Source organism: Falco naumanni, chromosome 2, assembly GCF_017639655.2.
Source record: "Falco naumanni isolate bFalNau1 chromosome 2, bFalNau1.pat, whole genome shotgun sequence".
NCBI classification, from domain to species: domain Eukaryota; kingdom Metazoa; phylum Chordata; class Aves; order Falconiformes; family Falconidae; genus Falco; species Falco naumanni.
In genome coordinates, this window is record NC_054055.1 from 58,111,544 (window position 1) to 58,127,388 (window position 15,845).

The window sequence follows — 15,845 nt, forward strand, 5'->3', positions numbered from 1 at the left end:
TAATAAGTGAAATAATATATAACAACAAAACCATCAATAATAAATTGTAATGAAAAGGAAAATAACAGAGAGAAGTAACACCCAAGAAAGACAAGTGATGCGAATGAAAACAATCGCTCACCACCAACCAACTAACCAAGGCCCAGCCAGTCCCCGAGCTGCAGCCCCCTGGCCCACTTTCCGCCTAGTTTGATTGCTGAGCCTGACACGGTATGGTATGGAATATCCCTTTGGTCAGTCGGGGCCAGCTGTCCTGGCTGTGTCAGGACTTCCAACTTCTTGTGCACCCCCAGCCTGCTCGTCAGCTGGGCAGCAGGACCAGAAAAGGCCTCGATTCCATGCAAGCAGTGCTTATTAGTAACTAAAACATCTTTAACTATCAGCACCGCTTCCAGCGGAAATGCAAAGCATAGCCCCATACTAGCTACTACGAAGAAAATTAACTCTACCCCAGCCACAACCAACATACTTGCAGAGGTAGATTTTAAACCTTTACTGTAAATCGTTTCATATGTAAATAGGTTTTGTTATCACAGTCTGGTTTATATGGTTAACCACATAAAGTACACAGTTCTCTGGTGGTTTTTATTCTACGGCGTAAAGCAGTTCTACTTAAGAGTTTTTAAACTTTCTGAAATCAGTAACGTTACACCAGCAGTTGTAACTGATCTTGAAACACAAAACGTTTAAAAAAGTAGTTTTTAAAAGTAGAGTTGTTATAAATAAACATTTAATCCACCATATTCAAGTACACTATGTAAACATGGCACAAGACCCAAATATTGGCATAAAGGAAAATGTAACATGCACAAATTTTTCCCTAACAGGCACGAGCTACTACAACCATCAAAAATGTATACATTAGAAATAACACAGTGTTAAGCCCCAGGAAAATTATATATATCACTCATTCACAGACTAGGGAAATGCAATCTAGAACAATATTATTTTCAACCCAAGATCTCAACTGGTTAAGTATTTGGTCCAAGTAGCTTCTGAAATACCGACAGCACTTTTCTACCTGATCTGCTTTGTAGACCTTCTCCTGTAAGAGAAGTCTTGTAGGCCAAGAAGACCTATTCTAAATCAAACTTCTCTAAGTCACGCACAATGCAAAATGCAGATCTAATGGCTCACTGCCAAGTTAGAGGGACAAATCAAGTAATGCAGCAGAGACCAGTGCTAGATCTGCTACCATTAAATTTCATTGGCGGCTGGATCCACATTGTTACTGGATGCCACAATATGCATATTGGGGTTTTAGGAAAGGTTATATAAGCATATGTATTTTATAGGTTTTCATCATTACAACGTGCTACTCATTCTAGGGAATGCTGTCTCCCTAGAGTCAAATCTATTGCCAAATCTGCCTGAAGTAATATCGTAATTCGCTATGTTCTGCTGAAATAACAGACCAAAGTGTCAAAAGAATAGAAGAATAAACCCCTCAGAAACACGAAAGAAAAAATTTCACAGAAATGTCTGTTCCAAAATATATTTTGGGGTTTTTCTGTTTCTTTTGAAGTGAAAGCAGAACAAAGGAAGACAGGAAAGATCTGAGGTGAGCTGCCTGGTTTTACCTCCAAGCACAGGACTTGGAACTTTGCTACACTGTAAACAGATCTATTTCCAGGGACTGGATAGAGATGTCATTTCTCAGTGCTGTCCTTGTTAAGCACCCCTCTAATCCATCTGTGCCTGCTCACTCGATATGCTAAGTTATCTCTGACTAACTCGTACCGGACTACAGGCTCATAGCTGCAAAGTATACATCCATTCCACTATCATAGCTACACTGCCTGACAAAAAACAAGATCCTTCTTCATTGTTCAGACCATACTGTATTGTTAAAGAGTTATTTACTTAATTTTGCAACTAAGCAGGGGTGGTGGTGGTGTGTGTGGAATCTGAGTCAATTAGCATACCACTGAATTTATGAAATGACACTTTGTTAACCCATACTACAGAACTGCCATCTCACACTGAGCACAGAGGATTACCTAAGTATATGAGCTCCTGAGTTTCTTTTGTCTTCGTAACAGCATTATCAGCTAAGCTCTCCTCAAGTCTGAGTATAATTTGTAACTTTGCTCTAGCAGGAAAGCTTTCCTTGGTTATGAAAGAAAAATGTCGCCTGTGACGATGAGTCTTTGTGCTAACAACTGAGCATTATTATTTCCTATTTATGTGAATTTCAGTTTCTTGAGAAGAGTATGTTAAAGCCACATAAATAGATAGATTTTCCTCTGCCAGACTTTCAGTCACAGATGGTGCACGTGAGCATAAATATAAAACTCAAATTTGTATGTGTACATGCGCATACCACGTAAGGACATAAACACACACACATATATGTACAAATACTACCTTTTTTCCCCCTCAAGTATTTTAACTTTCTACTGCTAGCAATTTTCCTGCACAAAAAAAAATGAATTAAAAAGTCCGAACAGCCACAGCGGCACACTGAACTCTTTGAAGTCCAAGACAGGTTTTGGAAGCCCATTCCTGTTGGAAGCACCAAGAATAAACCCCCCAAATTCCTCTGGAACTGTAACCTCTCCCTTTACAGATAAGAAAGGATCTCAAAACAGGGATGTAAGTACCAATTGTACGTGTAACCAACTAGGCATTTCTAGGCTGTGTGTGGCTGTAACACAAACTCCAGAACAAACACAAACTGGTCCCCCAAATGGGGAGGGGGAAGCATGACCTTAAGAAGCTATGACACTGTATCATCACTAAGTTTTACCACACGTTATGATTTCTACAGCTTCAAATCTTGAACAAAAATTATTCTTCCAATCTGAGACAAGAGTCACTGGTAACTACTATTTATTGCAGTACTGCCATAAGCCTTTCCTGTTCCATTCTAATGAGTAAAATTTAGTCTCACTTTGAAGCACTTGTAAGTCAAAGAAAACAGGCTATGTGCAAAAGAAAAATATTTTTAAATTAACTACTCCTTTTTCTATTAGAAGTTGTATAGTAGAAAGGACAGAGAACTACATGTGGGAAAACAAGCAGGTAAGCACACATCCTGACTTTCAGATGAAGAAAAAAAATCAGAACAGGAAGAAGTAGTTAAGAATTATTGCCAAAATAACAAAAAATAGAAGGAAAAGATCTTACAAGGACATTATATCAAAGAACAAATAGATTGGAGAGAAAGAAATAAATGGTATGGGAAAAGATAAATATAGGAAATTAAAAAAAACAGGTGGTAGCCGTTATGTAACACTTCTATTCACGTTTTGACATTTCACTATTTTTCCCCATAGATGACAGTTTCTTTAGCAGATAGACTTTAAAAATAAACTACAAAGGAAATTGAAAAGTAAAGTTTAAATTTTTGCTATCAAGTACCCCTCTCAGATTAGTTACTGACCACATTAAAATCTAAAAGGTTATAGCTAACTTACTCCCTCACACAAGCATCTGGAAATCCTATGTTCTCAAATACATCAGTCTGAATCATTATTTACAGAAGTTTGACAGAAGCTGTTGAAATTTTAGTATCCGTGTCAAAAAACACATACCTTGATTATTTTTCAGACAATAAAGACAAGTGCTGGAATGCTTCATAAACATACCCTGCATGTCTAAGAAAGACTAATAGGAATATCTTAAGGACGCAAAACAGTCCTTTTGTCCACATTAAGAAAAGATAAAAGATACTATCTACACATGCATTCCCATAATGCACGTTTGGGAAAAAAACAGACTATATTCAAAATCAACAGCTTATGTTAAGTATTCATTACTGCACCATCTTAAGACACATTGACATGAATGTTGAAATACTTTAAAGCAATGCAAAGACAATAAAGATAAAATGCTTTTGGTTAAAATAGTATTAAGTGCTTCACATGATGAAATTCCTCAGAAGTTTGTCTCTTCAATTCTGAAATCTGTGTTTCACAGAATGGTTAACTCAGAAGCGTATCTGATTTCAGAGGAGGTGTAATTACATCTTAATACCCAGAACTGCTTCTAGTGGAAATCAATATACTGGAATAATAGTTAGTTCTTGCATGCGTTACACTGATAATGTAGTGTAAGCCATGGTCAGGAAATCCAGCAACCGCCCATAATATTAAAGACAAGTGATAACAGCGCTGAATCAACAGGACACTTTGAGCTTCACAGCAATAACTAGCGATGTTAGGCCTCAGGATGCATCTGCCTTCCTTTAGCCTGGCTAGTAGTTTTAGGTTGTAATGTAGGGTTTGCTTTGCCTTACACAGTTGTGCTATTTCAGCAGTTAGCATGAACAAAGATATCAATCCAATCAGAAAAGTAGCAATAAACAATTTAATGGTTGGTGTGAGACATACAGTAAATAAGGAAAGAAGCAGGTGAAATGTACCCAAGGTAGCGTTACAGAGCACTTTCAAGCTTTTATTGGGAATCCATCAGCATGTGGAGAGTAAGAGGACCGAACAGGGCAAAGAACAGAACTGGGTAACACAGCAACTACATAAAGGAAACTGCCTGCACCTCACAGGGACTATGCTATGAAAAGGACAGTCCTGCCTACCACCTTTCAAGCATGGACAGCTTATGAAAGGAAAATTAGGTTAGTTTTGGATATCTGTGTTCTCACATATGCGTAAGACTACCTTAAAATACACAGGCCTTCTCAACTGGTTGATGTGCAACAACACCAAAACTATTATCTGTACAATGTAGTCTGTTAAGTGCCAGAAGGCTCACAGATGCAAGTATCTCTAGTTCCTTCAAAACGTGCACTCTGGCCTCCTAGGGAACTGATCGAGTATCCAAGGTCTTTTTATGTCCACATGACTTTGCAGACTGAAAACAGGCAGAATTCAAACCCTGAGGACTGAATCATGTTTTGTCCAAGTGAAGATCATTTCCAGAAGCCAAACCTCAAAAAAACCCCAAACCAAACAAAAAAACCCACAACACACAACCACCAACACTCCAAAACCAGAAACAATCCACAAAAAAAATTGTTTACACATCCTTCAAATTGGGAATTTGGGTTCATGTAATCTTCTAGAAGCTCTACAGAGCTCTGCTAGTTATTTTTTTTAAATAGCCTCTCTACAGAAAGGTATCAAATAGGGAAGGAAGTAGTACTATGAACAGTTTAGGCCAGAGTCAGTATTGGCGAGTTCCTTGCATGCATGAGGGTGGAAGGAAAGACACCAGTCTGTCTCATTGCATGGAGACGTGCAACACCAACAAATCACCACAAAGGGATCAGAGGAGATGGGCAAGAAAGATGAGCTCAGGGAAGAATCTAAGAAATGACTGCTAATTATCATAAAGAAAGCTGATCTTATCTCAACACAAGTGGGACTTGAGGGTGACCTTGTTTCAGATATACAGCTGTACCAGAGGGTTTACTCGGTTGTGCAAGTATCTTCCCCAACATAATCAGTAGAGCAATGTCTTACTGAGCTAGTCAGACCAGCATGGGGGAAGAGGAAAGGAGGGGCAGCAAGGGGGTGTACAAGTAGCTCAGCCTAACAGAAGTATTAAAAACCAAGTAACCAACAAGATGAACTTTGAGAAGAGAGATAGGCTTGATCTGACTTCATTGTACATACTCCTTCCCGGTAACTGGGGACACCCAGTGCCATGCTGGTGAGCATATGGAGACCTGTAATGGGAATCAATTTCTATTGTGATCCAACTGTATACTACAACCGACAATTTCAGTATGCTGCTGTACCACTACGTTAAATCAAAATCCTGTGTAATGTAAATATCTACAAATAAGCGCATTTGATAAAACATTAAACCCTCTACTCTATCTAAAAGAACATGGTCAGTAGCACAGACCTATGCAGCACATTCTTCCACTGATTAATAACAGCACTTTCAAACATTCACACTGACCAAATCCATATTCTCTAAGTGTTGCTGATTATTTTTCTCTAAAAACAACTGGAAGGATACTAGCATTTTGTATATATATTGTTCTCTTCTACTTCTAAACAACCATCAGAAATACTCATCAACGAAGTGGGATAAAAGGTGACAGGATGTACTTGTTAATACTGTAATATTTCTTGCCATCTGACTGGGCTTAATGCACTAGGAAACTTAAGGTTTGAATACAAATTAGGAAAGCCACTATCCTCACCAACAGCTTCTAGCTGCTAGGTATTACCCTAAACATTCACCCATCTAGACACAGCAAAAGCTACTAGCTACATTCTGAAGATCAACCTACGTAACTAAAGTTAAAAAAGGAAGGGACTTTGGCTACTGCCTTGAAATACCTTACCTTTGAATCATATGCTGATTGCTTTATTACTTCAGGTGCCATCCAAAACGGTGTTCCCACAAAGGTATTCCTCTTTATTTGTGTATCTGTTAGTTGTCCTGCTACTCCAAAATCTGCTAGTTTTACTTCTCCTTGTTCAGATAGCAAAACATTAGCAGCTGGAATAAAAAAAAAGAGGAAATAGTGGAAATTAAGACATTTGACACTGTAAGGGTCATTAATATTGCATGAGCTCTTTAACGTTCTTACAATACAAGTAAAAAACAATTTACCTTTAATATCTCTGTGGATTTTCTTTTCTGAATGCAAATAATCGAGTCCTTTGAGTATCTCCCTCAATATTGTAGCAATCTGGGTTTCATCGAGTGAGCCAGGTTCTAACTAGGAGACACAAGAAATATTTTTATGTATGTGTGTTTGTATACACACACACACATATATATATATAAAAGGAGAAAGAACAGAAATAACATTGACTACTACAAAAAGAAATTACTCCTTCTGTCACACCTCAAAACTTCCAATTTGCTAACTTCATAACATCAAATAAAAGTCAGAATATTCTTTCTAAAAATACATAGTTTAAATTAAGTGGCCTTATGAACAAAGGCAAATAAACACTTTGTTTATCTAAAACATTTTTTCAAAGTTTGTTAAAGGCTCCATAAAGACACAGTTTCAAGTTACAGCTTTGTGGTCAGAACACAGATACACACACTGCCTTTGAAAAGCATCTATATTGTAATCTGGTTATTAACAGTACACTGAACTCATATGTGCAACTTCACAGGCCCTGTATAGACCCAGATCTCAAAGTCTGAGCAAGAAACTAAGGCATATAAGGTACCGCATGAATCACACATCTATTACTATATACTGGATGGGATTTTGTGAAACTCAAACTGCTAGGCTGACAGAGTATTACACATTTTAGAAAGCTAACTTTTAGAATTAAAGGTTCCAAGTAATTTAATTCTTATGAGAAGTAACAGTAGTGGTAGAAGATCTCAGAGCTTGCTACATCTAAAGTGGGAACGCCACTAACTCTGAAGAGACAGAGGAAAGGTCAATACCCAGAGAGGCTTAACTAATAAAGACATTTTAAGAGACACTGAAACTTTGTGGACAACAATTAATATTGGAAATATTCCAGTTTACTCCACGACAGCAGTCACTGAAACACAATCAAACATTTGTATCTTTGAAGCTTCGCTCTGTGAGAAAGCAAGCATTTCAGATTAATTTTTATCTGAGAATTTTTAAATACTACATCCCTCAGAAATCCTCAGCTAAGAGAGATTTGATTTCATGTAATGCCAACAAGATATTTGTTTTACCTTTGTAGATTTACTTATAATCTCTTTTGCTTTTCTTTAGCTGTGATAATATATATGATCTTGCCACTCCCTGAAATCCACCAAGACATTCTCAAGGCTTTGCTCTGGCTAGGCTGCAAGTGCCAATTCAAGACTTGCTAATATGATACAGCACACACTTAACCAGGGAAAACCTCGCTTGTCACATGTTAGCTCACCTTAGAAATAGTGAAAACAGAAAAAGGCTGAGAATTTCAGTGCTTGTACCGCAGCCACAAACCTAAATTACAGTTGAACAACAATGCACATGTAATCGCATTAAACATACTGGCTCTTGTGAGGCATGATTTTCAAAACAGCCAGTGCACATTTAAGTACAGCAAACACCAGATAAACATGACGTATACACTTCAAACATGGAATTAAAGGTTCCCATTCAGTCTGGCCTTGAGTACGGAAACGTGATAAAGTGCGTATGCCAGCTGTCCTACCAGATTCCAGTTGAGAACCATAATGTGCATGTCAGAACTACGAAATCACACAACAGAACATAAATTGAAAATGAATGAAGCACATACAAGATGCGTAATACACACTTACATGATGATTTCAGTTCTGTGGCACAATTCCTTCAATAACATTTTAGGATGTGACCAAAGACTTTGTACTATTTCTAGGCAACAAATGTAGGGAATAAACATGTGGTCATCACACAAGTGACATGTGTGTAATTTAAAGAAAAAAGACAAGAAAATATGGTAACATCTTGTTTCTTTCTGCTCTTTTATACCTTTTCAAAGCAAGAAGAAAGGACTACATTTGTAACAGCAAACCCAGTTTCTAATTGCTCTTCCATCAGGAAAAAACCATCACAACAATAAACAAACTTTTCCAGCATATCTCTATGGGGAGGAGCATTAACGATTTCTACACAACCACAGAACTCCATCTAACACGATGTGGAAACTAAAGGTATAAATGGCTTCCAAAAGGTAGTTACAATGAAAATATGACAGCACAACTGCAAGAAGCCTGCATTTACTGCACTCCACACACACACCCCAGCCCTGTCTTCTGGATGTCACCAGCAGAATCCTTCCACACCAGCCTTTTGCCTTTCACTCTTTCCTGAAGTATTTGTTAGTCACCCCAGCTGAGAACAGCAAAGTATGCACAAAAACATTCCATCTCAATTGGTATGACAATTGTCACATACTGAAAACATCCATTCTTACTTCTATAGTAGCATTTATAAAATCTGCAATAAATGTAAGAAGGTGTGTGATTTTGTTTGGGTTATTTTTTTAATAGCTAAAGCAAATGGACAGCATTCAGTCATGGAAAACACAATCTGCACTGAACCTTTCGAATTATGATTCAAACCCGAGTACTCCATCCCAAGTGCAGAATGTGGCAGTTGCTCTTGTTACGTTTCATAGTTAGTGATTGCCCAGCTCTCTAGTCTATCCAGGACTCTCTGTAAGGCCTCTCCATACTTGTGGGAGTTCACAGCTCTTCCTATTTCTTTGAAATACTTTAAATATATTTTTTAATACCAGCCTAAATTGAGTTTCTGTCTATTTAGACTTCAGTGAGACTTGTTTGAAAACAAGAAAACTTTTTTTTGGGGGGGGAGGGTGGGGGGGTGGGGGTAGGCAGGCAGGCGGGGGAGATACATTAAAATGTATACACTAGGAGGAGTTGTGGTGGCAGAATTAAGAGACAGAAAAAACTATCTGCAGCCACTAGTGCTCTCTGGCTGACTAAAGATTAGCATTCCGAGATGTTTATAGCCTGCTTCCAATATTATGTTGCTTAGTTCCCTTTCATTTATACAAATAATCAGTCTAGCTTCATGGAAAATAACATTTTCCTAGCACTGACAAATACTTCTCATTTACTGGAAGCAATCATTGTCATAGCCAAATGACATACTATAGTTTCCAGAATTATAAGATAGGAAAATAATTACATGAGGTAAAATAACAAAAATCATACATAATTTACTTACGAGATCAAGGGCTGAGCCTCCACCCAGATATTCCATTATTATCCATAATTTTGTATCCTGCAAAGCAAAACCAAAATTTATTAAATCTAAAAAAAACCATCAGTTATTAAGGTAATGGAATTTATTCCATTCTTTTTGCCGAAGGAAGAATCTACAGTTTAGAAACGCCACTAACATTCAGCTGTTCATCAAAAATTTCTTTGGATTATTCTTTAAGATATATTATTTTTAGTCCCATTTGATAAGGAATTAATATAGTGTGTCCCAAGCTACTTACACAATTGTGCGTGTTTAGGAAAGTTTAATTCTGTTCCTCTAAAATAACAAGAGAAAAGCTATTTTACATCTACCAATGGGTTCGTTACTTCCCAATAAGTGGTGCATACTCTCAATGTCACACTCAAGCTCATTTCATGGTACCTCTTTTTTGTACTGATACAAATAAATACTCCTGGAATATAGACAGTATCCAGGAAAGAAGAAAATTCTCTTTAATCCCAACCAAAGAGTCAAGCAGCAGAAGGAAACATCTTGCTTGCCTTTATGCTGACTAGAATTGGACAAGTATCCCAAACCTGAGATCACCAGCACACCAAACTCTCAAAAGCCACTCACCTGCTTGTTCTTGTCACAGTCCTTAGTATGTTTTGCAAAAGTGTCTTCTGAGACAAAAATAGAGACTGATAGGGCCCACCCAATGAAAATGGAGAATACACTCTACATTTTAAACTCTGATTAGATATTCAGAATACCAAATAATAATTACATTACATATTTCCTTTCCTTAAATTTTGTTGATTTTGTTGACTATCTTTACTGGTATAGATACTTCAAAATACTTTCTTTAGTAAGCCTGACTCCTCTCTGGGTTGATCTTAAATTAAAATTTATTCTTTACATCTCTGTGTTGTTTCTTTTTTTTTTTGAACAGTCATCTGTCTCTGTTTCTGAGAACATCAGGAAGTTTTCTCCACTAATGCTTACGCATCCAATATATGGAATAGAAATCTGGACAACTGTGTTCAAGAAAGATGAAGCAAACTAGTAATAAAGATTATTTAAGATGACTACAGCAATTTGCTAGCTTCAGCTAGTAAAATAAAAGCTAACAACAAATATCAAGCTACTGTATTCTCAAGGGAAAGCTTGATACATATTATAAGAATGTTTAACACAAGATATACAATACACTACACTAAGAAAGAGACTGGACCCAATCATTTCTTTCTGGTGTTTGCAGCATCTTATTCCCTAATACACTAAGAAAGCAGGTAGTCCACCTTTTCTTTGCAGTACCAGCCTTGAAACATGTTTTAAAGCAAGGCCATAAATCTGCCTGACAGATATTAAAATGAAATTGCTGCATGAAACATATGATGGGGGTTGTTTCAGTTTTTATCATTATTGAGCTCTATAAGTTTGTTAGTTTTAACTCTATGTATCAAACATTCAAAAGACTTCTAGCATAAAAACATAGGGATCTCTCAGAGTAAGGAGCACACAAATAGCAACAATACTTACTTTATCCTGCAAAATAAAACAATGTAAAACTAACAGCTCAAGACAAGGTAAGTAAGACTGAATACTCATCTATAACCATGGATTAAAGTTTGCAGAAAGGTAATAAATGTGTTGCAGTACATACCTTTTTCTAAATCCCCTGAGGGACTAGAAAATGTCAACCCTTACTATTCACTTAAGCCTTTTAGTCAGTATTACAGCTGTAGTTCCATCTGCATCTGACCCCTCTCTGGTTTCAGAAGGCACCTTCCACAGGTAAATGCACACAGCCCTTCCCACCTACCTCCAGTTACACAAATTGGTACTATTTTTAGGTAAGACTCTGAATTAGAGTTACTGTTGAAAACAGTGGATGATGAAGACAGATCCAGCTAAATTTAGATACCTTTCTTCAGGAATCAACTAATGTTACTTGACAAACACAGCTTTGTTAAAAATATTTTAAAAGAGCCAGAACTCATTTTTTAGCAAGAAAAGGTATTTTTAGTACCTACATACAGCATTTTGATAATGCTTACTTTGTGCAGACACCAGCTATTCCAAGAATTATAGCTCATCCTGAAAGAGTCCGTTATAGCCATAGAACAAGTAATTCAGTACTAAGAGCTTCTCAGATTTTCCTGTCCCTTCAACGGCTCCAGCTCCTAACAGTTCCAGAACAAGTATGCTTCTGAGAAGTGTCTTACTGTAAGTCATTTCATCTTCAGAAGTCTTAAACTCAGTCGAAATTTTGCATACATATTTTGCCTCAGCATGATATTTCTTATAGCTGCATGAAATTTCCTAAATACTTGGATTTTTTGTGCCTACAAAATCTACATTTAATTGCAATAGTAATTTACAAGCAAACATGCCAGCTGTATCACTACTTTTTATTTCAACAGAAATGCCTGGGTCGGAGAGAACAAGGTAAGACAAATAAACCCCTTCATGCTCTCAAAAAAAGAAAAAAGTTGTAAGAGATGCTTCTTCCTTTTTCTACCATTTCAATTACCTCTTGGATTTAAAAAGTCAAGAACCTGAAATACGATACAATTACCCAAAAGATAAATTCCCTATAAACTAGCTATTAATTCTCCAGCTGAGAATTAGACATAGCAGAAAATAACTACAAAAAATAAAATTTAAGAATATAATTTTAATTACAGAGTTCCACAGTCATATAACACAATTACACAACTACAATTTACACAATCCATGGTCTTTTAAAATCATCATTTATCCTTTCAACTCTTTTCCTGGTTTGCTCAGTCTTGCTCCTGAAACTTTCATCAACAACAGCTTGGGGCCACATGTCTGAATTTACAATATAAAAGCTACAGACCAAGTAAAGTCAGTAATACTACATTTTTAAGCAAGTAAAGTATGGAAATGTAGTTAAGGAACAAACACATAACTGTATCTGTATCCCAGTGTGAAGCTAAGCAATAGCAATCTATCACAATTATGGCATCTTTATAGCTGTAGTTCTAGATTCAAGGCGATTTTTAATTCCCCATGGTTCCCCCTCCCCCTTGTCACAGAAACATTACTCAACTTTGTGGCTGTTTCAGGTGGTTTTTGAAGTCTTTATCATACATCTGAAGTATCTGAACAGATATAATTAATGTTGTAATGAATCTTGCTATCACCTTTAACTAACTGTTGCTGGAAATCTTTTTTAGCTTCCTTATTTAAAATCTGCATACATTGCTTAACAAGAAAATGCACAGAAATGTTTTGGGTGATACAGCTTTAATGAATTACTTAATACATATTCTACATTAGAGCCAGTAACCTATATATACTTACTTTACACCTGTGATGGGTTGACCCTGGCTGGATGCCAGGTGCCCATCTCTCTATCATTCCCCTCCTTAGGTGGACAGAGGACAGAAAATATAATGAAAGGCTCATGGGTTGAGATAAGGACAGGGAGAGTTCATTCAGCAATTACTGTCACAGGCAAAACAGACTCAGCTTGGGAAATTAGTTTAATTTATTAGCAATCAAATCAGAGTGGGGTAGTGGGAACTAAAAACCACCTTCCACTCCACCCCTCCCTTCATCCCAGCCTCAGCAACACTCACGATTTCTCTACTTTCTCCCTGCCCAGTGGTGCAGGGGCACAGGGAACAGGGCTGCGGTCAGTCCATCACACGATGGCTCTGCCACTCCTTCCTCCTCATTCTCTTCCCCTGCTCCAGCGTGGGACGGGAGACAGTCCTCCATGAACTTCTCCGACCCGAGTCCTTCCCACAGGCTGCAGTTCTGGGTCCCTTCCACGGGGTGCAGCCCTTCAGGGACAGGCTGCTCCAGCATGGGTCCCCCACAGGGTCACAAGCCCTGCCAGCAAACCCGTTCCAGTGTGGGCTCCTCTCTCCACAGGTCCTGCCAGGAGCCTGCTCCAGCACAGGCTTCCCACAGGGTTACAGCCTCCTTCAGGCACATCCACCTGCTCCAGCATGGGGCCTTCCAGGGGCTGCAGGTGGGTATCTGCTCCACCACGAACCTCCATGGGCTGCAGGGGCACAGCCTGCCTCCCCACAGGCTGCAGGGAAACCTCTGCTCCAGTGCCTGGAGCCCCTCCTGCCTCCTTCTGCGCTGGCCTGGGTGTCTGCAGAGTTACTTCCCTAACACATTCTCACTTCCTCGATGGCACTGGCTCCATTGGACAAAGGGGAAGCCACTAGCAGCTTCTCACAGCAGCCCACCGCTACAAAACCTTACCACACAAACCCAATACAGTGCCTTGCAACAACAGCACAAAGCAGAGTGCTACTATCAATTGACTTTGGCATCACCAGAGCAACTTGCCTCCTTCTTCCCTTCCCTTCTGAGTATCTCCAGCATGCTTCACATTCCCTAACACCTACTGTCACTCTCCTTTTTAAAGCTGCCCAAATTCTTTTTTTGCTTGTACTTCTTACATTCTTCTGCACATATTCCCCCCTCTTCCTCTCAAAACAGAACACCAAAAGCACTAAATTTTCTTCCACAGCCTAGATTAGTAATTACATATTACACATAATCAAATTTTCAAGAGGATACTACACATACACTAATACTAACAACATTCAGTGCTTTATTTTAAGCTCTGAAATAAGACCAGTTTTCTTCCTTTAAGCATCAGTCACAACACAGCATTGAATTTTCTTCCAAATACACTGAAGCCACAGTGAGTCATCAATCCAGATTTAGGATGATTCTTTATATAAACATAGATGAGCACATTAATAAGGGCACATGGAACATTTCCTTTTTCACAGTAGGAACACGAGGTTTTCCTCTGATGCCATAACACTGAGGAAAGGAACAGCTCTGGAATCTAAAAGAAGTTCTGTTATACAAAGGCAGAGTTTCTATAAATCCTTTCCAAACGAGTTTGCTCTTCTTGAGGTCTGACTTCTCATATCACACAAAAACCCTACAATTGCAGCTTTACCTCTAATGAAATATTCTCCATTAAGTCACTGTTATACTGTGAAACTATTCATAAAATAGGTGCAGTTACAACAGGTAAAGAACTTCTAATATGTAAAAATCAAGGACTATACCCCCGCAAAAAAGTCATCCACCAAAAAACTCCTCTAGAGTCTCAGAAGTACATTTTAACTGAAATCCGAGAAGACATATACAGAAAAAAAATAATCAAGACTAAAATGTTTGTTTATAAATCCTTATGAAGTTAATGAAGCATCTGAATAAACAGGGAAAGGCCTATCTTTACAGATGCTTTGGTTTTGGGGTCTTTTTTTATCATTAAGAAATACACATTTCTTAGCACTGTGATATTATATAGGAGAGACTGACCTAAAGCAATCAGGCCACAGTACGTACTGATGACAATGTTTCTAAATCACTTTTCTTGAAGGAAGAAGTTGCAGAGGGAAACATAACACAGAGCTGTGAAACAGGCCTAGGACTGAGAAGTAAGAGCACCAAATGACTTGTACAGTAATTTAGAATTCAACTAAAAGTCTTAATCAAGGAAGTCAAATAATGCAATTTGAAAACAGTAGTACAACAGTGAGCACATCTGTTTCTACACGAAACAAAATCCCTCCACCTATTTCGAAAAATTCCCCCACCTTAAACTTATTGTGGGAAAGATTATTTCCCATCTTAAATTTATGGTACACAATCAGCTGCAGAACAGAGAGCATTTATAAATACATATAAAAGGCTTGTTTAGTCCTGGAGATAAACCATCTCCACATTCCACTTAGAATCTACATTTAAAAGCACTCTAACTTATGTGAAGAATCACAAGATAGAAATTACGTACTTGATTGAAATAATACAACAGATTAGATAATCAAAGTAAGACCTATCCTAACTTGGTCTATTTACTAGAAGTTTTACCATCACTAGATTAGTAGAAAAACCTACTGTATTGAAAAACAGAAACAGAAGAGCTTGCACAGAAACTCAACTAATCTGAACAGAACAAACTAGTTCCAAAACTGACATGAATTGCACAATAGAATGTGTGATACTTTGTTTAATAAAAATTTCAGTTTAACTGGTATATACACCAAAGTAATGCAGGCCAGAAGAAGAGAGTTATATTTCAATACTTGCATAAATTTAGTGTTAATATTCATACTGATCCTCCAACTTAAGAAACCAGATTAAAAGGACCTTGAGATACACAATGTATGCAACAGGATAACCTCTCTAATTTGCATTCATCCATACAGGTTATTACCACTCCTCGTGAAATTTGTCTTCTGTTAAATTACATATAAAAACACCC

The 15,845-nt window shown here is 37.7% G+C and overlaps 1 protein-coding gene across 1 annotated transcript in view; it reads right to left on the bottom strand.

The window, feature by feature from the left end:
• Window positions 1-15,845, bottom strand: part of STK24 (serine/threonine kinase 24) — a 64,696-nt gene that overhangs the window by 14,251 nt on the left and 34,600 nt on the right. Inside the window, exons 3-5 of the mRNA XM_040584426.1 lie at window positions 9,587-9,643; window positions 6,532-6,640; window positions 6,260-6,417 (exon numbers count right to left, since the gene is read on the bottom strand). Of these exons, the coding sequence (XP_040440360.1) occupies window positions 6,260-6,417; window positions 6,532-6,640; window positions 9,587-9,643 (324 nt within the window). The remainder of the gene's footprint in view (window positions 1-6,259; window positions 6,418-6,531; window positions 6,641-9,586; window positions 9,644-15,845) is intronic.